The sequence below is a fragment of the Astatotilapia calliptera genome, chromosome 4 (assembly GCF_900246225.1).
Source record: "Astatotilapia calliptera chromosome 4, fAstCal1.2, whole genome shotgun sequence".
In the NCBI taxonomy this organism is placed as follows: Eukaryota; Metazoa; Chordata; class Actinopteri; order Cichliformes; family Cichlidae; genus Astatotilapia; species Astatotilapia calliptera.
This window is the reverse complement of record NC_039305.1, coordinates 4,743,637-4,770,724: the sequence shown is the minus strand read 5'-3', so window position 1 is coordinate 4,770,724 and position 27,088 is coordinate 4,743,637. Positions and strand designations below refer to the sequence as shown.

General features: G+C 42.0%; 2 protein-coding genes across 9 annotated transcripts; both read right to left on the bottom strand.

Annotated features, from left to right (window-relative positions):
- Positions 1-1,919: 1,919 nt before the first annotated feature.
- Positions 1,920-8,913, bottom strand: rundc1 (RUN domain containing 1). 2 transcript variants are annotated; one of them, XM_026164104.1, is made up of 6 exons: positions 8,052-8,913; positions 7,338-7,346; positions 6,563-6,721; positions 5,152-5,350; positions 4,969-5,061; positions 1,920-4,809 (listed from the first exon to the last, which is right to left on the bottom strand). In XM_026164104.1, exons 1-6 carry the CDS (start codon positions 8,445-8,447, stop codon positions 3,947-3,949), a joined length of 1,719 nt encoding a protein of 572 aa, XP_026019889.1. In that variant the 5' UTR covers positions 8,448-8,913; the 3' UTR covers positions 1,920-3,946. The 2 variants fall into 2 exon arrangements, with proteins under 2 accessions (XP_026019889.1, XP_026019890.1); XM_026164105.1 differs by lacking the exon at positions 7,338-7,346 and having other exon boundaries at positions 8,052-8,912.
- A 701-nt stretch (positions 8,914-9,614) lies between these two features.
- Positions 9,615-27,088, bottom strand: grna (granulin a). Of its 7 annotated transcripts, none has more exons than XM_026164096.1 (23): positions 27,002-27,085; positions 26,230-26,370; positions 25,252-25,389; positions 25,015-25,143; positions 22,904-22,985; positions 22,706-22,812; positions 22,421-22,574; positions 22,214-22,297; positions 19,495-19,592; positions 19,065-19,301; positions 18,625-18,861; positions 18,136-18,372; positions 17,699-17,935; positions 17,265-17,501; positions 16,776-17,012; positions 16,342-16,578; positions 14,918-15,154; positions 14,488-14,724; positions 14,058-14,294; positions 12,963-13,268; positions 11,457-11,693; positions 11,096-11,353; positions 9,615-10,362 (listed from the first exon to the last, which is right to left on the bottom strand). In XM_026164096.1, exons 2-23 carry the CDS (start codon positions 26,368-26,370, stop codon positions 10,219-10,221), a joined length of 4,248 nt encoding a protein of 1,415 aa, XP_026019881.1. In that variant the 5' UTR covers positions 27,002-27,085; the 3' UTR covers positions 9,615-10,218. The 7 variants fall into 7 exon arrangements, with proteins under 7 accessions (XP_026019881.1, XP_026019882.1, XP_026019883.1 ...); XM_026164097.1 differs by having other exon boundaries at positions 22,214-22,294; XM_026164098.1 differs by lacking the exon at positions 17,265-17,501 and having other exon boundaries at positions 27,002-27,088.

The following is a 27,088-nucleotide window of genomic DNA, read 5'->3' as shown; positions in this document are numbered from 1 at the left end:
TGTTTCAGTCGGTGGCATAGAGACTCAGTTATGAAATCTAAATAAAAGAAATTAGTGTAATTAGGGTAACAAGAAAAGTCAGGTAGATTTATTATTATTTTATTATTTGCACCATCTACAGCAGCATTCAGTCCCCCGACAGTCATCCACATGCTTTGCTCCATTAAACCTTTTGTGGTGTTCAAATGTTTGTTACTCAGATATTGTTGGCGGGTCTGGTGGACCCAAGACATTGCTGAGCTATTAAATCTATCCACCCATAGCAATTTATGTACAAATACCTAACAGATTTGTACTTATTCCAATTCCAAGCAATACAGATCACATACATGGTTATTATTTGGTGTTTACTTCTCTCCTTTTATGAAGAGAACTATTTTGTTTTCTTTCTTATCTGTCTTATCTAATAAAGATGAAAGCAACCATGTTCTAAAAACTTCATCATACTGCCTTGTAAAGTCACTGAAGCTCTCGGGGCAGACAATCTTAGGTTGTGCATCACCCTTGATTTGCAGCTGGGACCGAGTATGAGAAACTATAGATCAGGGGTCCCCAATCCCAGTCCACGAGGTCCGGTGTCCCTGCAGATGTGTCCTTGATCCATCACAGCTGATTTAAATGGATAGATTACCTTCTCAACATGTCTTGAAGTTCTTCAGAGGCCTGGTAATGAACTAATCATGTGATTCAGGTGTGTTGAACCAGGGTGAGATCTAAAACCTGTAGGGACACCGGCCCTTGTGGACTGGAATTAGGGACCCCTGCTATAGATCCTTCTCATAAGACAGAGGGGTAAAATGTGCATTACAATTATTGTTGTTATCCATGAATTTTGAAATTTACTGCTTTACAAAAAAGGAGGAAATAGCAAGAGTTTTTTTGACTTTTTTCTCAGAATTCTGGAAAAGAAAAAAAAAGACGTGCCCACTTTTTTCCCCACTGGCCCTAATCCTCTTCCATTCATACTTGGTTCAAATTTGTGTATAAAAACATAAAATTAGTCTATTTTCCTCATAAACAAGAACATCAGTTTTAAAGTTTTTGATAGTTTTCTAAAATATTTGTGTTTTCTTTTTCCCGTGACAGGTGCTTGAAATGTCACATTGTTTGAACATTGTGTGGGGAAAAAAACAGGAGCAGAGAGGCAAAGCACGCACACTGAAACAGGAAGCCACATATGAGGAGGACAGGGGGAAGGGGCACAATACCTCCACACTCACTGTATATGATCCCCAAGCCGAGTGGATGCAAAGTTTGGATGCAGTTTCACTTACTGGTGAAGAAATCATCAATCAGTAGGCAGAACTGAATGCATTCATGGTGGTTTATTGTAGGAGTTTGAAGGGAAACTGTACCATTAACTGCACAGACACATGAAGCTGTAGATCTGATTTAATTTATCTCGAAATTCCTAAAGAAATTTCAGTAAAATCTGTTAATTCAGTGAATCAGAAACCTATCCACTGCTCTGCATTGCTGATGGGTACCTGTGTGAGTGCAGTCATTTGGCTTAAAGTTATCCTGCTATCACAGTGTCCACTAGAGTGACTGCTCCCTCCTCTCTTTGAATACCTGTCATTCATATTAATGCATTCACGATCACATTTTACCAAGTCTTAAATTTACGCACTCTGGTGGCTTGAAACTGAAACTGTTTTTATTCGGCTTACTTTTTCCTCTTCTTCAGTCACTCTCATTTGGATGAGCTGTTTTCAGACAGCTGCAACCCACAGTCTGCTCAATCTGTTGTGCACAGCAGGACATAAAGATTGGATGCATTCTCATAGCCAGTCTCTCTTCAAAACATTGGCATCAGAGTCTAATCTATAGACTGTAGCTATAAATAAATAACCCAGATTAAGCCATCTCCCAACAGGCATTACCATTAGGCTTTTAGTAACAGAAGAGATAAAGCCTTGTGAGAAGCTCAGCAGTTCATTTATTACATTTAATTCATTTACAGACCAGGTTCCATTAAATAAGATTAAAAACTAAAAGATAAACATCGTTCATATCCCAATATATAATAAAACATAAACAGATGACCCAGTGTTTCTACTGTTACCAGACTGAACTGCTACAGTTACAGTACAGCTGCTACTTTAACCCTTTAACTGTTGAGCTAAGCTATTGAATAAATAAATGTGTCAATACATAAATAACACAACAGCTGAACAAAAAGCAAAAACAGGGGAAAGAATGAGAAAACCATAACAAACCTATCCCAAACACACTTTGCTATTCACGTAACACATGGTGCACACATGGTCTCGTGCAGGAAACAAACTCAGAGGTTTGATACATACTTGTGGTCACAGGAACACTGAAGCTTTAGTCCCGAAAACAAGACTTAAACTACACTCAGTTTGCAGGTGCAGTTCACCCCAAAATCAAATTTACACAACAGTCCTCTGGTGTTTAGTGCGATTTGTCCTTCTAAATGGTTTTGGTTTGCAGCGGTTTAAGAGAGATCCCTGCTCAGCTGTAGAAATATCTGCTTATGTTGAATAGAAACTAAATGACACAGTTGGTCCCATAAATGGATTTTTACAATATATATGAATTGCTATTCAAATGTTTGAAGATCATGACCTTCCCTACTAGTTATCCTTTGTGTAGGAACCTTTTTCCTTCCACTAAACTAGTTCTTACCAAAAATTCTTGGTAAAATATCTTTAATCAGCAAAACGCCAGAAGGTGGCGGTAATGCATTTAACCTGTGATTGACAGTCAATTCCCAGTTCCAAAAGACAGAGATGAAGATGGTGCTCGAGGCTTTATGACAACACTGCACAAACCAACGGGTCACTGTGGCTACGTCCATCTTTTGTACCGTCGGTGCCAACTACCAGGCAGGAGGTGGGTTCAGGAACTGTGCAGTCTGGCCCTCCTCTTGAAGCTAGCATGTCACAGGGTCACAGGGTGGGGGAATTCCCAATGAATCTCACGATGTTTTGGCTTCAAATCATAACAAGCAGCACTAACAGCCAAACGATAGCATATAGAAACTCAATTTTGGGGTGAACTCTGACTTAATAGCATCTACGGTTTATACATTCAGTTATATAGGACGCGCAACTGAGCTGGTCTCAGGATGATGGAAAAAAAACAAAACAAAAGTTTACATCCTACAATTATGTCAGTTTTGGGATATTCTCATCCATATGAGCTGGATTGAACTACACCTGAAAGGAGGAGGAAAGCAGCAGTTTATACAGGGTCAAAATGCTTTTTCAAACCTGAAACACCAGAAGTGACACCAGCTTCATCTGCTACAGCTGCATATTTCTTACATAACACCACCCACATCTGGGTTTTCCTCAGCAGAGGAAACCATATCGCACGTTTTCCTTTACGGGCTGACCTAAGTGCTGCCGTTTAGCCAGTTTGCTACACATGATTTACCAGCTGAATTATTCATTCGCAAACAGAAGCCACTGCACTTTTCACTGAGAACAAGCACCCGTGACAGCTCTTGTTTACCATGGAGAGGCCACGGTAGAGCAAACTTCCCGCTCGTTCATTTGCTTCCTGGATTGTCAGACTGGAAATTACAGTAGTGATTACTGTAAAACTCTCACACAATGTTTGCTGCATAGCTCAGGCCACTAACAGGTACGACAGGGGAATGATACAGTATGATGAGCAGCACAGGTCGCTAAGGTCAGGAAGGCTAAAGATGAGGTAATCTCCATCTCCACAATAAGGCATTTTTACAGTACAAGCAGCTGAGTCTTTGATATTTTAATATAGCAGGAATGCAGACTAACACGACATTATCACCCATGCATGTAGTGTAGACATCACATACTTGCACTTAACTTTAGAAGGGTTGCTGCTTAGATAACCTTTAAAAGGCTACATACTTAAAGCAAAGTCATGCTTTTGGTCCTGAATGTTTGGTAAGAGCAGTTTAGTTCAGCTGATAAAACAAACACTCTCATCCTCAGAAAGCATCTTTAATGTTCTTCAGCTGCCGAACAGCCAGATCCACAGGGAGGTTGAACCTGAGGTGGCTGATGCGACCCAGGATGCGCAGGGCTCCTTCGAAGCCGGTCTGCGCCATGTAACTCCAGGAGTGATAGTGCGGGTGTATCAGAGTGCCCGACTTGCACAGCAGGTTGAGCCACGATACGAGCCGCTGCTCATTCAGAGCCATGCACACCAGAGCTTTGAACTCCGAGTCCGGTCCTCGCTTGTAACGTCCATGCTCCTTCAGCACAGTGTGAACGGCCCACAGCAGAGACTGCTTAGGCGTGACGGTTACCGGGCCGCTACCAACGTGCAGGCCGAAGGACTGAGAGAGCTGGCGGGCCGGTGACTCTACGAAGGCCTTCCCGTTTTTGGAGTGGTAGTACTTCACAAAGAGTTCCCATGGGTGCATGGTTTGTGAGACCGGTCTGTAAGGCAGAAGGCAGGAGATGGGTGCCAGCACTACGCTCATGGTCTGAGAGGGTGAAAAGAGGCCGTGAGCCAACAAGTCTTTCAGAGCAATGGCCAGCTCCTTCCTCACAGACGTCGTCAGCTCGTCTCGGGCCCCCAGTGTGGAGCTGCTGGTGTAATTGACCACGTGTTCGACAGATGGGTGCCTATGCGATCCCAGAACTCGCACCTTCTCCACAGCTGCCTCCAGACGCTGCAGCAGGGGTCCGTAGTCCTGCCCGCACAGATCCTGAGGCCACATGCTCTGGGGGACGTGTCCGGTCGCGCAGCCAAATTGGCTGGCAGCGAAGATTTGCAGCACGGCCAGGGCCTTCTGGATCAGCTGCAGGCCGGTCTCTCGCATCTTCTGGGCCTGCTCTGGGTCCACTGCAGCAGGAAGAACCACAAGAAAAACGCATATTAGGAACGCACACATTTTAAAGACTTTATTTTACAAACGCTACAAAGCAAAAAAAACTGTACCCTGTGTTATCAAAGCTACAGTTAAGAAATCTCTGTATACAACAAACACACAGAGTGTCTGACCTTTCTTCTTTGCTCCTGGAGATCTGGTATTGGTCCCTGCTGCGCGTGGCTGCTGGCTGCGTCCATCTGACAAAAGAGGGTTCCCCACCTCATCTTGTGGAAGAAAATGTCAAAGTTATCATGTGAATGAAATTAAAAATGAATCTCATTGCTAGTAAAACCACGGCTCAGAAGGCTGTGTACCCTGGATGAAGTTGATGAACATCTCCAGATCCCTGATTTGCGTTTTGAGCTGCTCCACCAGCTGCTCTTTGACTCTGGCTGGGTTCACTATCTGAGCGATGGCAGCGTCCACTCTCTGCCTCAGCTCCTCAGGTGACAAGTTCCCGATGTCCTCGTTCAGGTTTACATCCAACTTTTTGATCAACTCGTCAATGATGACCTGGAAAGCACAAGACAGGCTGAAGCTTAAACGCCTTTTGCGTATTGTCACTGCCTCCAAGAGGGAGTAGAAGCTTTTGAATGTTAAGGGCATTCTTAAATTTAAACTTGATGGCTGTTTAAATATGTTGCTGTTGAAAGTTGCTTATTTGCACACTCAACAGATAAATGGCCTGTATTTGTATAGCGCATTACTAGTCCCTAAGGACCCCAAAGCGCTTTACACATCCAGTCATCCACCCATTCACACACTGGTGATGGTAGCTACATTGTAGCCACAGCCACCCTGGGGCGCACTGACAGAGGCGAGGCTCCCGGACACTGGCGCCACCGGGCCCTCTGACCACCACCAGTAGGCAACAGGTGAAGTGTCTTGCCCAAGGACACAACGACTGAGACTGTCTAAGCCAGGGCTCGAACTGGCAACCTTCCAGCGAACTCCCAACTCTTGAGCCACAATCGCTCCAAATTTGGCCGATGACATCATGGAGATCACTTCGACTTTCTCATGTTTGCATGGCTTCATTCAGTGGCATCACTAACACACAGTTCAAAAGTCTAATGAATAATGGATTGGCTCAGCTGAGAAACTCTTTTGCTCTTAGAGCTTATAGTCGCGAATTAATCTGTGGAAATGTTGTACTTTAAAAAAAACCCTTATTTTAAAAAAAACCCTTCTGAACATAATGTGATCTCGAGCAGGTTATCTAACAGTGATCTCCCCTAGATAAAAGAGCCATCTTCCTGACAGCGAAATCTTTCGCTTTAGTCTCAAGTTCCTCACCCTTCCAGATCAAACCAACTTTGATTTCTTGTTATATAACCTTCATATATGCTAACAAAGAAATGGCACAAAAATAACTCAAATATAAATATAACTACTTGTACAGCTTTGTGATTACAGGATAACCTCTGTACTTTTTAATAAGTATTAATAGGTATGAGAGAAACAGCTTATCCTTACAAAACCTGGGGCATGCTGAGGTCAGATATTTGACCTGAACTGAAACACGCAAACATCACATTATATTGCTCAGCATAATGTAATGTTTATGAAAGTACTCGAAGACACTTCAGACGGTGGAAGAGCCTGAAGTTTTTATTTGCACTTTGGTGGTTGTAAAGATTAAAAGAGAAACAGGGATTGAAGGCTGTCAGGAAAACCTGTAAACAGCATTTAAGTGCTGTGATGTTTGCATTGACACAAACCCACCTTCTGTCTCTCCATGACGACGGACTGCGGCAGTGAGTCGTAGCTTCCCTCCTGGTAGGCAAAGCGCTCAAGATCATCCAGCTGCGTCTTCAGCTGGAAAATGAGATCCTTCTGTTTTTCCCTCTGTGCTTCCAGACGTTCCCTCTTCTCCCTCTCACTCTGACAGGAGAAAAACACAAACAGTCACTCTAGATTTTACAGACAGGAGGAGCTGACAGTGTGAGCATCACAACACTGAAACAGCATGTAACATGGTAAATGGCCTGTATTTATATAGCACTTTACTAGTCCCTAAGGACCCCAAAGCGCTTTACATATCCAGTCATCCACCCATTCACACACACATTCACACACTGGTGATGGCAAGCTACATTGTAGCCACAGCCACCCTGGGGCGCACTGACAGAGGCGAGGCTGCCGGACACTGGCGCCACCGGGCCCTCTGACCACCACCAGTAGGCAACGGGTGAAGTGTCTTGCCCAAGGACACAACGACCGAGACTGTCCAAGCTGGGGCTCGAACCGGCAACCTTCCGATTACAAGGTGAACTCCTAACTCTTGAGCCACGATCGCCCCATGTAACAAACAGACACCAGTGTGGACGCTTTGCCAGCATCAACAAACGGAAATTTTGTTCCCAGCATTTTCCAGTTAAGATGAAAACACACAAAAAAAACAGAATATTTGGGCCACTTCAAGGTCTGACAAACACTGAACAGGACTTTTACACAAACCAAACTCTCAACGAGACATCAGGTATCGCTTCATACTCACCAGATCGCCCTGCAAGCAAAGCATGCAACAGGGGAGACAAAGAAAAAGGGCTTTTAGGTCAAACACATGAGGAAAATCTATAGTCACACACACAGCAGCTAACGAGGACAAGGCTGTGGCCGAAGAGGGGTTAAAAAGAAGAAGAAGAAAAGGAACAAAGCAGGTGGCTTCAATTTCCCTGTGCAAACACAAGCCTTTATTAAACAGACTGAGATCTGCTCGAGGCATTTTTATTGAGCCTGCGCCGCTGTGACTCACACGCCTGTGACAAAAGACAATAGGAGACATTTTTTTTCCATGAGAGATAAGAGTTCTGCAGGAACACACAGGTGGGCGCAGCAGGCAATCCTGTGATGCAATAAAGACACTTTAATCAGAATAACTGGCTGCTAGAGAGTAAATGTGTGAATGTTGGGCAGTTTAATAGCGCTATGAGCATTTACCCATCAGAAAAGACAGAAAAGGAGGAGGCTGGAAAACGAAACCAATTAGTACAGGTATGCAATGTTTATCCAATTTTAATGCTGACACAGAAACAGCTTTTCAACCTTTTGGTACAAAATACCAATAATATACAGCAATCCTAATATATGGAGTGAATGTGAGTAATAATAGGAATCAATTACAGAGCAACACAAGGAAATATTTATTTTAAAATTATGACACTTCTCGTCTGCGCACTGTCTGGAGGAAGTATAAAATCAGAGTCCTCACCGAGTTCTCCAGCTGCTTGGTGTCCTGAGCCCTGCAGCCCACCACATGCGGGCATCCCCTGAAGGCGAACTCCTCCAGGTCTGCCAGCATCCTCTCCTTCTCCTCGCTCTGTGCGTGAACGATCTGCTTCAGTCTGAACTGGACCTGAGCGAAGTGAGAGGTGAGTGCGAGGAGAGAGGAGTTTAGTAAGTCCTGCTCCTCCTCGAGCCTCCTCAGCCGGGAGGTCATTTCCTCCTCGCTGGCCGACGTCGAGCATCTCTGCCTCGAATGAGCGCCCCTGCCGCAGCTCCCGCTCTCATCCTCGGGGCTAGCCACAGCGCCCACCGGAGCCCACCGCTCCCCTGCTCCGGCTAGCACAGCCTCGCTATCCGAGGCTGACAGCTCGTCTGTGGACATCTTTGAACAGCCGACCTCGCTTCGGAACCGTGTCCGCTTTAATGTCGACGCTTGGAAGATCGTTTATTTTCTAATGCCGAGCCGAAAACAAGTAGAATCAACACAGACAGAACAGGTGCAACGCCATCTTAGGAGGAAGGATGATTCACACGTCAAAACGCAGGCACGTCAAGTAAACGGAGTCAATTGCCGGAAACTGGGCTCGCATGTCTTCAAAATAAAAGTTTAAATAAACGTTTACCTTAATATCGGAAATGCATACGTGCATAAAAGGATGAGCTAAATGAGCTAAAGGGACCCCGTTGGAAATGAAACATTTAATTATATCTTGAATGTAATTGCACTGAGTACCGGAGGAGCAGATCAGCTGATCCCATTCTGCACTCAAAGGAAAATCTACTGGACCTCACAAACGAAATAATTCTGTGACTTACTTTTCATTAATTACCCCACCTGCCAAATCCCATTTTAACGTCCCTCTATATATTTATACAATGTATAAAACACACCATTACTGCGAACATGTAACTTTAAGCTTTCGATTAATGTAATAAATAATTTCACAGTTCATTTAAGTGTCGTATTTTTATCATTTGTTTTTAAATATTTTATTTTTATTTGTTGTTTTAGCTCTTTAAAAAAACAGTTTTGATATTTAATCAAGAAACTTACTTCTCCGGGTTAGACTATTATTTTGAAACGTAGAATCGGATGTTTGGATTTCCACTTAAGCTGTAATTTTTACTGCTGGTAGACAGGAGGCAGCACGAGCCCACATAAAAGCTGAAATCACGGTTTCAAAAAAAAAAAAAAAAAAAAGTCAAATCTCCAGCAGTACGACGTCAGCCTAAAAAGTGAAATTCTGTGCCGGAAGTAAGGATAAAGGAAAACAGGCCAGGTAGTCTTTTACGTGAAATTGTAGTGGACTTCCTTATTGTAACACCTGTTTTCTTTTTATCATTTGCATGGCCTTTTTGAAATGTGACAAAGGAGAACAATTATTTCTACTTATACCAAAGAACAAAATATATATTATAATGTTATTTATAGCAGACATTGGCACTGTAAAATAAATATAAAACTAAATATAACAGCATTCATAAACTGCATTTTCTTTTTTCACAGCCCTTTCTAATAAACCACAATAAGTGACTGGACAACTTTTAATAATGTCACTTCTTTTTTATTGATTTAATGGATAATGTGACACTTTGACAGGATAAGATCATCCAAGCATGAATTTCTTCACCTTTGCCTCATTAACACAGATTACTAATCCAATGCACAAAATTATGAACCCAAGATTTAATGAGTAATTACACCACAAAATCATTAAATGATCAGACTGAATGTTCAGAATGATGAAAGATATTGAATCAGGTTTTGACTGATTGATTATTATTGATAAAGAAATAACCTTTTCAACAGAAGGCAGCTGCAGCAAGTCTTAAAGAAACAGATGACTGACAAGTGGAGTGTTTCGATTGTCTTCTATTGTGGATGGAGTAGCATTTCAAGTGACAAACTGAGTGTGCTTGGAATAACAAAGATAACTCCTTAAATACATTAGTCACACGGTCATCTATATAATTAGGTGCATTCAGACCAAAATGTTCAACTTCAAGATTGCAAACATCTTAGCAACTGAGGTGCAAATCGTTTTCAAAGTGTCATTTAAAAACAAAGCATTTTGAAATTAATGTAGAATTCTTTCTCCATTAGTGCGTTATATGCAAAAACTAAAACTAGTAACAGTTTAGAGGTGGTGTTTTCACACAATTAGGGCTCTTTTTTTGTTGGCGACGAACACGTGCCAGTTGGGCCAGTAAAGCTTGGAGTTCTGGATGCAGGAGTTTTCTTCCGTACAGGTGTACCCGGTCGGGCAGCAGTGCTTCATGTTGCTGCAGCACACCGCCTAGAGGGAGGACAGAGGGAGGAAAGTCTGTAAAAAAAACTGAATGGTTTACTTAACTCATACACGCTCCCTTTTTATTGGCACAAAACCTCACAATTCAGACGTTGTGATGCTTTATAAGGCATTTTTTAAAAAAGATGCTGCAATGTAAGTACAGATTTGCCTTTTAGTATTACATGAAAACACAACAGTAATACCACTAATTTTTTTAAGTAGCAAAGTTCTCCTTATGGCTCTGTTTAGAGGCCTACATATTTATACAACATATTAGTTTAAAACCTATTCATGTCAACAGTGGTTTAACCTACTAATTTGTTTACAATGGAGCTCATGTTGAATCTCGAGCAGTGAATATATGTTTACAAACTAATTAGAGGGTAAAATGGTTGAGTTTGCAGTCTGGTAAAAGGTAACCTAACTGTGTAAAGGGTTATAATTTCACTGAAGGATGGAACTGAAATCTAGGGAATTACTGTATATAGTACAAAATGAGGAAATACTACTTTGGCTGTAAAATAAAATTACTTTCATCTGCTGACCTAAAACTGGACTTTCCAGGAGTGATCTCAAAATAGCAGTGAGCCTGAAGGCAGTCAAGAGGTGCAGCCTCCCTTTTCTGAGGTAAGCATATGAAAAATTTTGGAGCCCTTGGCTTACTGACAGTTCTCAGCTCTCCCTGACAGTTAACATAAAGCAGGAGGAAGGAAGCAGGACTAGTTTCTGTAAATCATACGTTAGAAGATGGACAGCAGCCCCAGGAAGTGGCAGAAGTCCTGCAGCAAGTTTCATCATGCCCGCAATTGGTCTGTTTATCGCACTTGATGTCTTTGTGCTTTGTTGGGCTGAGCTGGGGTTGAGGCTCAAGTAGATACACCGGTGTCAGTGGGACTCTCTCCAGCTGCATCATGATGAGCTTCTGGCAGGATCTGGATAAGATGTCACAGGTGTAACCCTGCGGGCAACAGTGCTCCTTATCCGGACAGCAAACAGCCTGCAGACACATAGTTGGTGCAAATTATAGTCCCCAGTTTGCATAGGCAAAGCCTGACCTGATGAGACGGCTACCAGGGTATATGATATTTTCATGCACTCACATTTTTGAGTGGACAGCAGCCCCACTCGCCTGTGAACAGCTTGCAGCAGCTGGTTTGTTCAGGACACTGGCTTGCACCTTCGCACTGGACAGAGTAGGGCTCGGCCTCGTCGCTGGTAATGGCTGGAATTTTGGTGTACCATGGAATCACAACTTCTCCTTTTATGCACGACGTGCGGCTATTGTCACATTTGTACTGGTTAGGACAGCAGTGACTCCCATCCTCACAGCACACCGCCTGGGGAGAAGTGAAAACATGAGCAGTGGCTTTCACTTCATCAATTCTGCTGTTTCACTTCTTTTTTCATTGGTGTATATATAAAGGTTATAGAGAGTCTGAAGAAGATGCTGAAATTCTATTCTAGAAACTTAAAGACACATCAGTTTATAAATGACTATTATAAATTCAGAGTGGCAACCAAAATAAAGTTCATTCGAGTTCATTTGAGTGACTGTGGCCTGTAAGCTGCTAAAGTCGCCAGTTCTCAACAGGAATATGAGAAAAGATGTGAAACAGAAAAACAGGATATCACCATGCAAATTAGGGCTAAAGATGATGTCTAGTTGTGCTTTTTTGGGGCTTGATGAACAGGTGACATTCAGTTAACATCTTCCGTGACTGCAGTGTGGGCGGCAGGTTTTTCTTTCATAAGCTTCAAAGGAAGTTTTAGGAATGAAAAAACTCAGCCGGCCTAAAAACTGCTTGGTGATCTGTGTGGTTCCCCCGCCCTCCACACACACACTCACACACATACCTCACACCACATGGTCTAAAATAAACCATCTAATCCTCTTTTAAGATCTCTTGCAACTTCTTCAGGATGTTTTGAATCTTGCCAGGTCCTAAAAGAGGTTGGCTTTTAAAATGATCTAAACTATCTTATTTTCTTGTACTGGATTTTTCTCTTTCTTGTATTGTAGAAGGACAAATAATCTTCAGCTACACAAAAGACATCAACAAAACCACTGTGGTGTAAAAATAAGCTTTTTTTCAAAACCTGGGAAATGTTACTGACGGCCCAAGGTGTGTAATAACTGACAGTGTGTTAGTGTAGAGTTAGTGAAGCATTTCTTTACATATTGGAGGATTAAATGACAACAGCTTTGCAAATGAAACTGTGCTGTACTGCACAACTTATTCAAGCAATATGTTTGATTGGTGTTTGTGGACTGGCTGGTAATCATAGTAAACATCAACTGCCTCAATTGTGTTGTGTGAAAAAAATTAGTGTGGAAGTATGACTCATAGATGTGACACATATGTGTAAGCATTGTTAGGATGCAAAGTAATAGTGACGTTAATGTTGACTCTTCCAATGACTGCCAATAGAAGCAACCATTTTAGAAAAGATGGATGAGAACAAGACCTTATTGACACTTTCTGTATGTCCTCCTGTCATTATAAAATTAAACTGCGACAAATATGCGCTGGGCTGCTGCATATTGATGTTTAATAACAGATGGAGGAGACACGAGGTCAGTGATGCTGTGAAAAAGCAGAGCTCACCTCAGGCAGCGGACAGCAGCCCCACTTTTTAAAATTCTTCATGTAGCAGCAGGTGGTCGACTGAGGGCAGCTGGTGTGGGCATCACAGTTAATCATGCCTTCTTCTTCTTTGTCCTCCTCCTCCGATTTAGCGCTTGTTGTTGGACTCTCAGTTGTAGGCTGCACAGTAGTAGGTGCTTCAGTAGTGAACGCAGGTACCTTCTGTAGCATGGGAGTTGAGCCTGATGGGCCATTGCAAGACACGGCGGTCGGGTCACAGGTGGTGCCGCTCGGGCAGCAGTGTTTGTGATCGTCACAGCAGACCGCCTTTTATGCAAAAAGACAAAAGTGCAGTCAGTCACAGATAGTCAAGTTCAAATACAAACAGAAGCCTGACAATGCTTGGCAGAGCAATGTTGACAAAAATAAAACAGGTTAAATGCAATGTAGATTAAAGATATTATTTGATATTTCTAGAAATACAACAACCTGCTTTTATTTTTTGTCACGCACTACACAAACAAACTGTGTCTGTGCAGAGGCTAGCAAAGACAAGGGTTAGTGCAGTCACAGAACTTTCTTTTGTTTTTAAGTAAAGTGGGTGCAGCAGTAAATCATGTAACACACTCACCGTTACAACGCACTTGTCCAGTCTTACTGACCTCAGAGTAATTTTACACTCTTAACAAGTCACATTTTTAACCACAGACTCTTTATTTTCTGTACACTTTATCTACATCACTCCATCATCAACCACGAAACCACTGTGTCACCGTGGTGGTGTAAAGAATATTCGCTTTACTAGCTGTAACTTAGCCAGCAACATGCTTAGGCATGTATTGGTAGCTTTGTCACTGTAAGTCAACTTTTACCTCATCAATATGATACTCAAGTGGTCTCCAGTTTTTGTAAAAGATGCAGGACATACAGCACGTACAGCAGTTTAAGCTCCTTTAACTAACAGGTTCCTGGTGATAGCTGCATGCAGCCATCCAGAGTAACGGAACTTTAGGTTACCAACAGTTTTCTGTTTGGTGTAAATTTGACATTCTGTGTGTGTTAATAAAGTACTTTTGAGAAATGTGGTCTAAAAACCGATTTCAGTCCAATGCTAACCTCTGGCAATGGACAGCAGGCCCAGCGACCTTCTTGGGTTTTACAGCAGGTGGTGCCATCAGGACAGGCTGCTGTGTGATCACAAGGAACTTTCTTCTCCTCTGCCTTCTGCTTTATGATTGCAGGAAGCTTCTTGGCCCAGGGCACAGACATCAGGCCGTCTTCACAGGTTTGAGCCTCCAAGTTACATTTCTTCCCTTTGGGACAACAGTGTATGAAGTCGTCACAACAAACAGCCTGGAATTAGGGCAAACAGAACACCATCAATATATTTAAAACACCTTAAACTGCAAGTAATTATACATTTAAGCAGAAATGTCTAAATAAATGGCAGACGAGACTCAGTAGTGTTTGTTCGCACTGCACTCCCCTCTCTCCTCCAAATTGAAAAGCATTTTAAAAAATTGATGGATAGATGGTAATACTGTACCTCTGGCAATGGACAGCAGGCCCAGCCACCTTCTTGGGTTTTACAGCAGGTGGTGCCATCAGGACAGGCTGATGTATCGTCACATGGAACATCCTTCACCTCTACCTTCTGCTTTATGATTGCAGGAACCTTCTTGGCCCAGGGCACAGAGATCAGGCCGTCTTCACAGGTTTGAGCCTCCAAGTTACATTTCTTCCCTTTGGGACAACAGTGTATGAAGTCTTCACAACAAACAGCCTGGAATTAGGGCAAACAGAACACCATCAATATATTTTAAACACCTTAAACTGCAAGTAATTATACATTTAAGCAGAAATGTCTAAATAAATGGCAGACGAGACTCAGTAGTGTGTGTTCGCACTGCACTCCCCTCTCTCCTCCAAATTGAAAAGCATTTAAAAAAATGGATGGATAAATGGTAATACTGTACCTCTGGCAATGGACAGCAGGCCCAGCCACCTTCTTGGGTTTTACAGCAGGTGGTGCCATCAGGACAGGCTGATGTATCGTCACATGGAACATCCTTCACCTCTACCTTCTGCTTTATGATTGCAGGAACCTTCTTGGCCCAGGGCACAGAGATCACGCCGTCTTCACAGGTTTGAGCCTCCAAGTTACATTTCTTCCCTTTGGGACAACAGTGTATGAAGTCGTCACAACAAACAGCCTGGAAATGAAATGACAGCACAGACAGAAAGGTGTCAATATACTAAAAACACCTGAAATGTTAAACAGAAACTGTTAAATAAATATCAGACGAGGCTGTGGTGTATGCTTATGCCCTGTCCTCGCCTCCTCTGCCTTTTACCCTTCAAGCCTGACAAAGTAAAGCAGTTAGGGAAATGAATTAATAGATGCCCCAGAAGTTTGATTCTGCTCATCTGGACGTAGCGTTTTCAGTGGGAGAAACATTTCATCACTCATCCAAGTGACTTCTTCGGTCTCAGCTGACTGCAGGCTTCCCCAACCTTATAAACAGTACATTTGCACAATGTCTGAAACTAGCCCACTGAATGAACAATGGGCTGTGAGGTCAGTTCCTTGATCGTTACTATGCAAATTGTCATGACTATTGATTAACAACCACTCCAGTCACAGAGAGTTGGGGAAGGCTGTAATCACAGCATTGTACGATGGTGAAAGATGTACCCTTAGACCTCCCCCTCGATTCAGAGATGGTCTTTCCCTTTTCACCCAAATAGCCTCCTTGAATCCCCGCTTAAACGAGTGTTCCTCACTGTCCAGGATGTGTACATCCTCATCACTGAAAGAGTGTCCATTGACCTGTAGGTGTAAATAGACTGCGGAGTCCTGGCCTGACGAGTTAGCTCTTCTGTGTTGTGCCAACGGTTTCGCCACAGGTTGTTTGGGTTCCCCCATGATATAAATCATGACAATCCTCCTGTCACCTAACAGTGTACACTAAATTATTCTGTTTGTGTCGGGGGACCTGATCCTTGGGGTGGGCCAATTTTTGGTCCACCGTGTTTTGGGGTTCTAAAGCCACAGAGACGCGGCGTTTAAAAAAAATTTGTTTCAACTGTTACGATCCTCCTGACACATAATGGATCACTAAGGATTTTCGCTTAGGCAACCAGTTGTCCTTCTCTCCTGGATTGGCTGGAGCTTTCCTTAGCCCCCTTCCCATTACGAGGGTGATAGATTGTCTGAAGCAGTTACAACAAGGCAATACTATCGACCGGACTTCATGCCACAGGCTATGCCCGGGGAATCTACACCAAGTCTGTATAGTGTACCGAAGATACATCAACAGGGTGTACATTTAAGACCACTTGACGGTACCTGCATGATTAGGCATGCATCAAGACAAATTAATAGATGGTAACACTGTACCTCTGGCATTGGACAGCAGGCCCAGCCACCTTCTTTGGTTTTACAGCAGGTGGTGCCATCAGGACAGGCTGATGTATCGTCACATGGAACATCCTTCACCTCTACCTTCTGCTTTATGATTGCAGGAACCTTCTTGGCCCAGGGCACAGACATCAGGCCGTCTTCACAGGTTTGAGCCTCCAAGTTACATTTCTTCCCCTTTGGACAACAGTGTATGAAGTCGTCACAACAAACAGCCTGGAAACAAAATGACAGCACAGACAGAAAGCTGTCAATATACTAAAAACACCTGAAATGTTAAACAGAAACTGTTAAATAAATATCAGGCGAGGCTTTGATGTTTGCTTGTGCCCTGCCCTGCCCTCCCCTTGCCCCTCCAAGCCTGACAAAGAAAACCAGTTAAGAAAATTGACGGATAGATGGTAATACTGTACCTCTGGCATTGGACAGCAGGCCCAGCCACCTTCTTGGGTTTTACAGCAGGTTGTGCCATCAGGACAGGCTGATGTATCGTCACATGGAACATCCTTCACCTCTACCTTCTGCTTTATGATTGCAGGAACCTTCTTGGCCCAGGGCACAGAGATCAGGCCGTCTTCACAGGTTTGAGCCTTCAAGTTACATTTCTTCCCTTTGGGACAACAGTGTATGAAGTCTTCACAACAAACAGCCTGGAAATGAAATTACAGGATAAAAAAACACTTTAAACTACAAGTAGTTACATATATAAATAGGAACTTTGAAACACATGTGAGACGAGGCTGTGTGGTATGTGTTAGCCCTGCAATAGACAGGAGACCTATCCAAGGTGTAATCTGCCCCTTATCCCATCCCATGAGAGCCAGGATAGGTTCAAGCCATTCCCTCATCCATGAAGTGGACAAGTGTTTAAGAATATGGATGGATAGATGGTAACACTGTACCTCTGGCATTGGACAGCAGGCCCAGCCACCTTCTTGGGTTTTACAGCAGGTGGTGCCATCAGGACAGGCTGATGTATCGTCACATGGAACATCCTTCACCTCTACCTTCTGCTTTATGATTGCAGGAACCTTCTTGGCCCAGGGCACAGAGATCACGCCGCCTTCACAGGTTTGAGCCTCCAAGTTACATTTCTTCCCCTTTGGACAACAGTGTATGAAGTCTTCACAACAAACAGCCTGGAAACAAAATGACAGCACAGACAGAAAGCTGTCAATATACTAAAAACACCTGAAATGTTAAACAGAAACTGTTAAATAAATATCAGACAAGGCTTTGATGTTTGCTTGTGCCCTGCCCTGCCCTCCCCTTGCCCCTCCAAGCCTGACAAAGAAAGCCAGTTAAGAAAATTGACGGATAGATGGTAATACTGTACCTCTGGCATTGGACAGCAGGCCCAGCCACCTTCTTGGGTTTTACAGCAGGTGGTGCCATCAGGACAGGCTGATGTATCGTCACATGGAACATCCTTCACCTCTACCTTCTGCTTTATGATTGCAGGGAGCTTCTTGGCCCAGGGCACAGAGATCAGGCCGTCTTCACAGGTTTGAGCCTTCAAGTTACATTTCTTCCCTTTGGGACAACAGTGTATGAAGTCTTCACAGCAAACAGCCTGGAATTAGGGCGAACAGAATACCATCAATATACTAAAATGACCTTAAACTGCAAGTAATTATACATTTAAACAGAAATGTCTAAATAAATGGCAGACAGAGCTGTGTAATATGTGTTCATCCTGCCCTCCCCTCTCCCCGCCAACCCTGAAATTGACAAGCATTTAAGAAAATGGATGTATAGATGGTAATACTGTACCTCTGGCATTGGACAGCAGGCCCAGCCACCTTCTTGGGTTTTACAGCAGGTTGTGCCATCAGGACAGGCTGATGTATCGTCACATGGAACATCCTTCACCTCTACCTTCTGCTTTATGATTGCAGGAACCTTCTTGGCCCAGGGGACAGAGATCAGGCCGTCTTCACAGGTTTGAGCCTTCAAGTTACATTTCTTCCCTTTGGGACAACAGTGTATGAAGTCTTCACAACAAACAGCCTGGAAATGAAATTACAGGATAAAAAAACACCTTAAACTACAAGTAGTTACATATATAAATAGGAACTTTGAAACACATGTGAGACGAGGCTGTGTGGTATGTGTTAGCCCTGCAATAGACAGGAGACCTATCCAAGGTGTAATCTGCCCCTTATCCCATCCCATGAGAGCCAGGATAGGTTCAAGCCATTCCCTCATCCATGAAGTGGACAAGTGTTTAAGAATATGGATGGATAGATGGTAACACTGTACCTCTGGCATTGGACAGCAGGCCCAGCCACCTTCTTGGGTTTTACAGCAGGTGGTGCCATCAGGACAGGCTGATGTATCGTCACATGGAACATCCTTCACCTCTACCTTCTGCTTTATGATTGCAGGAACCTTCTTGGCCCAGGGCACAGACATCAGGCCGTCTTCACAGGTTTGAGCCTCCAAGTTACATTTCTTCCCTTTGGGACAACAGTGTATGAAGTCTTCACAACAAACAGCCTGGAAATGAAATGACAGCACAGACAGAAAGCTGTCAATATACTAAAAACACCTGAAATGCTAAAGAGAAACTGTTAAATAAATGGCAGTCAGGGCTTTGATGCTTGTGCCCTGCCATCCCATCACCCATCTTCTCTCCCCTCTTCCTCTCCCAACAAAGGAAGCCAGCTAAGAAAATGGATGTATAGATGGTAACACTGTACCTCTGGCATTGGACAGCAGGCCCAGCCACCTTCTTGGGTTTTACAGCAGGTGGTGCCATCAGGACAGGCTGATGTATCGTCACATGGAACATCCTTCACCTCTACCTTCTGCTTTATGATTGCAGGAACCTTCTTGGCCCAGGGGACAGAGATCACGCCGTCTTCACAGGTTTGAGCCTCCAAGTTACATTTCTTCCCTTTGGGACAACAGTGTATGAAGTCTTCACAACAAACAGCCTGGAATTAGGGCAAACAGAACACCATCAATATATTTAAAACACCTTAAACTGCAAGTAATTATACATTTAAGCAGAAATGTCTAAATAAATGGCAGACGAGACTCAGTAGTGTTTGTTCGCACTGCACTCCCCTCTCTCCTCCAAATTGAAAAGCATTTAAAAAAATGGATGGATAGATGGTAATACTGTACCTCTGGCATTGGACAGCAGGCCCAGCCACCTTCTTGGGTTTTACAGCAGGTTGTGCCATCAGGACAGGCTGATGTATCGTCACATGGAACATCGTTTGCTGGAGAAAAGACATTGAGAAAAAAATTAATCCACTAATGTTTCATGACTGCCATCGTTGTGAGCCCTCACTTCCACTGACTGAATGTAATAATCATCCTCATGAACCATTTGATAAGTGATACGAACAACCAGCGAGATCATCATGAGATTTTGTCAAATTTGGAATTGACGACAATAACAGTTCCATGTTATAATTACTAAAATTACCTGGTGCACTCTTTGACCACTCGCAGTGTTATGGAGCAATGTCAGTTGTCAGTGAGTTTGAACACGAACAAAATTAAAGAAAATGAAGACGCCCCAATCAATTAAATATTATTTCTGAGTTATGACAGTAAAAAAATGCATATAACATAAAAACTAGTATAATTTACCACAGACTAGGGACACGTCTTTCAATATTTTTGTTTTACTTAAATACCTGTCAGTAAAGACATCCATTCTCTGACTAAGAATTCATGAACTCGAAACTGCAAACATTTTAATTGTATTTAAATAAAAGACTAAAACAATTACACAACTGCAAATTAAATATAAAATGTTTCTCCTGAAATACAAAGTCCTGAATGATCAGGGCCTGTCATATGTTATCCACACCTCATAAAACCATATTATTCCAATAGTGCATTTCACTTTCGGACTGCAGGTTTACTTGTGGTTCGTAGGATTTTTCGAAGTAGACTGGGAGCCCTCAATCCCAGTTTGGATTGAGGGGGCAAACACCGTGTTTACTGTTAAAACATTTCTTTTAATAAAGCTTATAGTGAGGCGACTTTTGTTTTGAATCGGTGCTATATAAATAAAACTGTACTAAAACTTTAACTGAATTGAATAACTTCCTTGGTCTAAAGAAGCCTGCTTTAAGTCACAAGGGGCAACTGTCCAAATGACTCCAATACGGTCATTTGTGTTGTACCATGATAGAGATGTAATGATGACATTAAATTCAGACCAAATGGTGGAAATATGAGAATGAAGAGGATGCACCATAGTTAAAGCTAATCAGAGATGTGTGTCCTGCTGTGCACAAAACACAGCGAATTTATTGTGAACCATTTGATTGGCTCATGGAGGAAAGATAAATAATTCCTTTCTAAATAAAGATATAACTCATTTATAGTTGGCAGGAACTGAGGAGGAACAGAGCTGTTTTGGGCAGAAGTAATGCAGGCAAAAGCACTGTTATATTAAGACAGCTGCATTCACCACTATTCCTTTCTCTTGTAGCCAAATCAGAGTCAGTTTGGAGCAGTCTGTGTTATATGAGGAAGTATTTACCAATACAGTCACACATACTGGAACAATTTAGATGTCATGCTACAAAAGCCATTCTTTAAAAATAAAACTTCTCCTTTTTCCAAGTACTTTTAAAGGTTGACTGTCAAGTTTGATCTGTCAAACAAACCATGTGGTGCTTCAGGTTTCTGCCCCTCAGCCTCAGTGTTTTTTTGTTCCATGACATTGCAACAAAAATCATCACATTAAAAATATATATTTGAATTGAAAATGCATATTGGACTAACAGCAGAACCAATGATGTATATTGCCAAAAGTATTCACTCATCTCTCTTCACACGCATATGAACTTCAGTGACATCCTGTTCTTAACCCAAAGGGTTTAATATGATGTCGGCCCACCATTTGCAGCTATAACAGCTTCAGCTCTTCTGGTAAGAGTTTAGATTATTTATTGTTTATTGAAACTTAAAGTTAGGCTGTGGCTGATTTGAGTGACTGGTGAATGCAGACAGGACTGCTAAACTGTTGATTCACAGAACTGGACCTCTTGACCATACTTGCCATACAAAGTTGTTTTTGTTTTTTTAATACACACAAGAATTGACACATAAAAATAAAAAATGTGGCTTTCTGTGTGGTTATTTGTAGTAACAGCACATCCAAAAAGTGTAAAATTCTATTTGCATGTTACTTAGCAGGTATCTGTATCTGTGCGTTATTTGTTCTTAGCATTCCGGCTTGTCCCACCAAAATGCTTCCACTGATTTCAGAGTGGGTCGTTGCAGCGGCTCCCCCTTTTACCTTCAATATCATATTAAAAGTTCAAACTGGGCTGCCTGCACTGTAATATTTTGACGTTTTTCATGAGTTACAGTGATGTTTCTGAACAAGCATTATAAATATGTTGTAATAGTTAGCAGGCTTGGTAAGGGAAAAACTACCACCAAACAAAAACATTCATTGAAGACGGGGTGTTGCAACATTTAATTATAGCTGGATAGACCTGCCTATCAGCGCCAGATTTGTCTTGTCATTACCAGGAAATAATGAAACTGGTAAGAGAAAAAAAGATTTACCTGAACCATTAATCATGCACGCACTGGCACACCTAAAAACCGACAATGCCAAAAAAAATGGCCCGAAAGTGAGTCTGTGGACCACCTTTTAAAAAATAATATCTTGGAAAGCATTTGACATACGAAGCAAAAAATTCTCAGCAGTCATTTTAAGATGTTGAAACTTGAGATGGAATCACCTTTATGTGTCTTGTGATAAATCATGTGCTTTTTTTTCCAGTCTCATTGTTCTACATTATTTGTTTCATGGGGATAGGCTCACCTGCAGCTGCCTTAGCAACTGATGACACATTTACTGTCTTACCAGATGGAGGAAGCAGATTGGCTGTGGTGACTTTGGGGGCGTTTTCTGTTCCTGTGTTATTCACTGCTTCAACTGGCACTTCTTCTGGGAACAGAAAAACACAAAGATTAAGATAAACACACACACACACACACTTTCAAATACTTAGTGAGAACAAGGAACTAAGCTTAACGTTCACAGCAAAACAGTCTATTAAAAATTTCTGACCTTTCTGGTTTTCCCAAGCTGCTCTCACTCTGGCAGGGAGCTTTGCCCACATTGGCATCTCTTTCTTGGTAGAAGAGTCAATGCATTTGGAATGCTCGACATCACATGTGGTCCCTTCAGAGCAGCAGTGTATCTTGTCAGCGCAGCACACGGCCTGTTCACATGGAAAATAATAAAACACCATTAAGTCACGATAACTGGACGTCAATGCAGGACATGCAAATCCATAATTTGACTTTTTTGTCATTCATGATCTCACTCATGGTATGGAGTAGCATTTTGTACCTTTGATAGTGGACAGCATGCCCATTTCCCGTCATTTGTTTCACAGCAGGTGGTACCATCTGGGCACTCTGAAATGCCATCGCTGCATAGAACTGTAACCACGAGCTCTGCAACAATATCACATGAACATCAAAACTCAAAACAGGAAAAGGAATAGTGATTCGACTGAATTATGATACTTTGGCGGGGAAGTTGAACCTTTTTTGATGCAGCCTCGGCTGTCTGAGCTGCAGTCGTGGCCCTCAGGGCAGCAGTGTTTGCCATCGGGGCAGGAGATTCCCTGATAGCAGTGAGGAAATCAAGAATTATGAATTAAACAAAAGCATTGGAACTGTTTATCTATTCATGCAGTAAATGAAAGATTTCAAAGAGGAAAAAAGGTTCAGTGAAATAAAGAGTAACAAACGACCAGCTGCTGTTTTAGTGCAAGCAGAAACCGCTTTTACAATCTCCAGCCAGTTTATTAGGGACACTTTTTCAGCTGCCATTCTACTAATATATTAAAGCTGGTGGTGGTGTGATGTTTGGAGGATGTTTTCGTGGTGCATTTAGTACTAACTGAATATCTTTTAAATGCCACAGCCTGTGTGCTGCTGACCGTGTCCATCCTCGTATGGCTGCAATATACCTAACTCCTGATGGCTGCCTCCAGCCGGTTAATGCACCACACCACAAAAGCTCAGACCAGCTCAACGTAGTTTCTTGACATGACAATGAGGTCAATGCACTCAAAAGATCTCCACAGTCATAAATCTGGGTCCAACAGAACACTTTTTGAATATGGTGGAAGAGGAGGTTCACATCATGGATCTGAATCTGATGTTATCATGTCAATGTACCAGAATCTCTGAGAAACATCTCTTTGCAAAGTTCAAGATGCAAAAAGATATTTAGTTAGTAACTAAAGGTGCTTGTTATATGAGGAGACTGCAATTATACAACAAGCATGTTATGCGCCATGGAGGTTTGGCTTTTTGAAATGAGGGGCTTGACCAAGCTAGAAGGTGTAGCTAATTAAGTGGCAGGTAAGTTTACATTAAACTTGTAACAAGAGCAAAAATCTATTCCAAAGCACTGAATGTCCTCGGTAAAGTGTAGAAGCTTAGTGGGTCAACCAGCTATGCAAACAAAGCATCAAAGAAAGATCCTCTTTTGAGAGGAAGTAAGCTCTATCACTGTGCAAGTGTCTTTTTCATGGCATCGATTAAATGGTTAGGGACTTTGCTGTTTATCAGTTGAAAGACCGTTAGCTATAAATCTGGAAATTAAAAAAGATAAATCCCTAAATTGAAATTAAAATAAAATACAAGCAGAAAAAAAAATGAGACGAGACATAAATAATTGTTGCGTTGGTGCTGGTGAAAGATACTGAAGTATTGGTCATACATAACAAAAGGATTTGTAGATCTGAGCCAATTTCTGTTAGAGCTTTCCCTTTAAACAGAAGACTCAAGATGATAAACAAAAGTCTTCTAAAGTGCATGTTGTTTAAATAGATTCGACTTCCTACTGTAACCCAGTGACATAAAGACATCTTTTTACTTTTTCCCACGAGAGCCTGTGGGGTGGGTAAGGGAAATATCCATAGCTTTCCTAATGGATGTTCTGTAACAGCAGGTGGAGTTGTTAACAGCTTAAATGCAGTTTGCAAAAAAAAGTTAAGATTTATTTAGAGTGACTCTTTAGAAAAGCAAAGAGAAGGGAGGTGTAGTTTTACCAAACTGTACTATGTTGTTCAGCACCGACCTTTGTTATAGTGGTGTGATTCAAGATGCAAAACAGAAGTGAAAGATGTTTAAACATGCCGTACCCAAAGTACAGTAACAACCAGGGAGCTTTAAAGGAAGTGAGATGATGCTGGAAATGAATATGACAATAACTAAATATGACAAGGGGACAAAATACGTGAACCTGTTATCCAAAACATCAAAGCTACTGACAGGTGAAGTGAATAGACAACCATCTTGTTGCCATGTACTTAGTAATCATATGCAAGTTAATCTGATATGTACCAGTCACCCAAAAATTTGCAGACTAACTCTGCCACCAATTTCCTGGTAGTGAAAACTTTCAGAGACCCTGAGTGAGTACCCCTTCTGATCAGAGCTCTTTTGGCTGCACAATATTAGAATAACGAGTTTTAATCATGTGGTTGATCGGTGTGTATGTATGGAAATCCCCTCCTAGATTCAAGATTCCTTCACAGGAATGAACCACAAATAAAAGATTAGTGTCATCACTCACTTTGTTTTTCCACTCAGTGCTACTTAAGTATGTGAAGCACGTCTTATTTGTGGTGGTTAGCTTACCTGAGTTAGAGGACAGCAGCCAAACTTCGTCAAACCCTTCAGACAGGAATACTCAGCAGGGCATCGTGACAGGTCGGGGCAGATGTTGTCGTCTTCCTGACTCTCGTATGTCTTGATCATCCTGAAGGACTGAGTGGTCAGAAGGTGGGAAAGAGGACAGTATTACTTCTTTTAATCCACCACGATTATTTAATCTGACTTTGTGACAGAAAACAACTAACGTGTGACGACGCTTACTTTAGAGACTTTGGGCTGATCAGCAGGGGTTCTTTTCACCCAGGGGATGGTCAGGGTGGTATTAATACAGCCAGATAAGGCTTTATTACAGACTGTGCCCTCTGGACAGCAGTGGATGTGATCATCACAGCACTCAGCCTGAGGAGACAGCAGTAGTAGAAACACTTTGACTACCAAAGTTTGAAACAGCTATCACATTGAGGGAAAGCGGCACGTCCTTCTATCTGGATTTCAAAGTAGTAAAACACAGCTGAGGGTGAATAGTATCGCTGCATAATTATATTTACTTTAAAGTATAAGTGAAGGGTTATCTCACATGTACATTTAACTATAGACAAAGGGACAATTTACCTACACTGAAGGTGACGTACTGCAGCTTTGCTCAGTAGGTTAGGATGGAATTCCTCCCTTTTGCACTTTTGGAGTTATTTTAAAACAGAAATCTATAGAAGATTTTGTCCAGTTACCATGAAGATGTGAACACTACACATTTTACTCTTTAATATTTACATACTTGATGACTAATAAGCTGGGCTGTTTTTAGTCTATAGGAATGCATTTAGTTGATGTGAATGAAACTGTTCATACTAATATATAAAGCTAATAGATTTTTATTGATTTAAACAAATGTCATATAGCAAAATAATTTACAACAGGTCTGATTCTGGTTTTAAGTAAACCAACTCATCAATAACAGCAATCATTTCTTCTGATTATAATTGTAGATGTCCGACGTCTCTCAGAAACGTTTCTATACATTTGTTTTTTGTTTTGTTTTTAGAGATTGTGAGATTTTCATACATCAAAACTTGGTTTAAATGAGTTACTAGCAGAACATGAACCCAAATGGATATCCGTTGGGGTCCCCCCCCCCACTCTTACTGCAAAAAGGAAGCCAATTAAAACAAGTACAATAAATATAATTACATTGTCGTGAACACTCAAGTTGCATGATGGTATAATAACACCTGGCCTTACGTTTTCATATCGGCAACACCCGTAACCGTTTGCTGGGCTGTTGCAGCAGGTTTCCCCTTCTTTACACAGCCCTCCATCTGGACACACATCAGCACCAACCACAGCCAGGGCGGCCCAGCAGATCACAACCCACTTCTGCATCTGGAGGGGGAAAAGCAAAAGGCACACAAATGGAAAGTGAAACTGGCGGAAGGGGGGGATTTCTCTTTCACTGACCACCACGATAAATGATATTTGTACATTAAAATTCTGCACACATTCTTGATCTTATCAGGTCACAAAGAGTTTGATAACCATGCTCGGGCAGTCATGCCAGTGGTGTCTCGTTATATTCCTTATGTCTGTCTCCAAAAAAACCGAATCTCGGCTATCTGGTCAGCTCGGTTCGAGTTTTAAAGGGAAAATGTCAAATAAAAGTGATGAACCGGGTCTAAACACTGAGCTCAAATGTTGTCTTTGACAAAATAGTGGTTTTCTTCTTTCTCCAGATGTTCAACTTTATTGAAGATGTTTCTTTTATCGTCATATGAATAAGCAAAACAAATGCACAGTCTAAAATGAAATAAATCCACTTTCACTTTCGTCTGGTTTATATTCCTTATTTAACCTAAAAATCTAGCCTCTCAGGGGAAATTCTGAGCGACACAGTTGAACTCTTTATATTGCAAGATAAATACACAGACTGTGAAACTTAAAACAGCTTTTTATAAGGCCCGCACCGATACATGCATAAATGCAATGATAGACGAAATAAAGTTTTTGATGCTCTTACCTTTATTGAAAAAAAATGAACAGAAGGGCTGTTGTGAGCAGGTGTTTCACAAGAGTCTCGCCACAAAATGACACAAATGATAGCCTG

Excerpts from the sequence above, each read along its gene's own strand:
- grna (XM_026164096.1), bottom strand. The coding sequence starts at position 26,370 with ATGCAGAAGTGGGTTGTGATCTGCTGGGCCGCCCTGGCTGTGGTTGGT. Across the intron at positions 25,390-26,229 it reads GGTGTTGCCGATATGAAAAC|GCTGAGTGCTGTGATGATCA; the intron begins GTAAGGCCAGGT and ends CTGTCTCCTCAG. Across the intron at positions 11,354-11,456 it reads GCTGCTGTCCACTCAAAAAT|GCTGTTTGCTGTCCGGATAA; the intron begins GTGAGTGCATGA and ends ATGTGTCTGCAG.
- rundc1 (XM_026164104.1), bottom strand. The coding sequence starts at position 8,447 with ATGTCCACAGACGAGCTGTCAGCCTCGGATAGCGAGGCTGTGCTAGCC. Across the intron at positions 5,351-6,562 it reads TCGTCATGGAGAGACAGAAG|GTCATCATTGACGAGTTGAT; the intron begins GTGGGTTTGTGT and ends TGTGCTTTCCAG. Across the intron at positions 4,810-4,968 it reads TCCAGGAGCAAAGAAGAAAG|TGGACCCAGAGCAGGCCCAG; the intron begins GTCAGACACTCT and ends TTCCTGCTGCAG.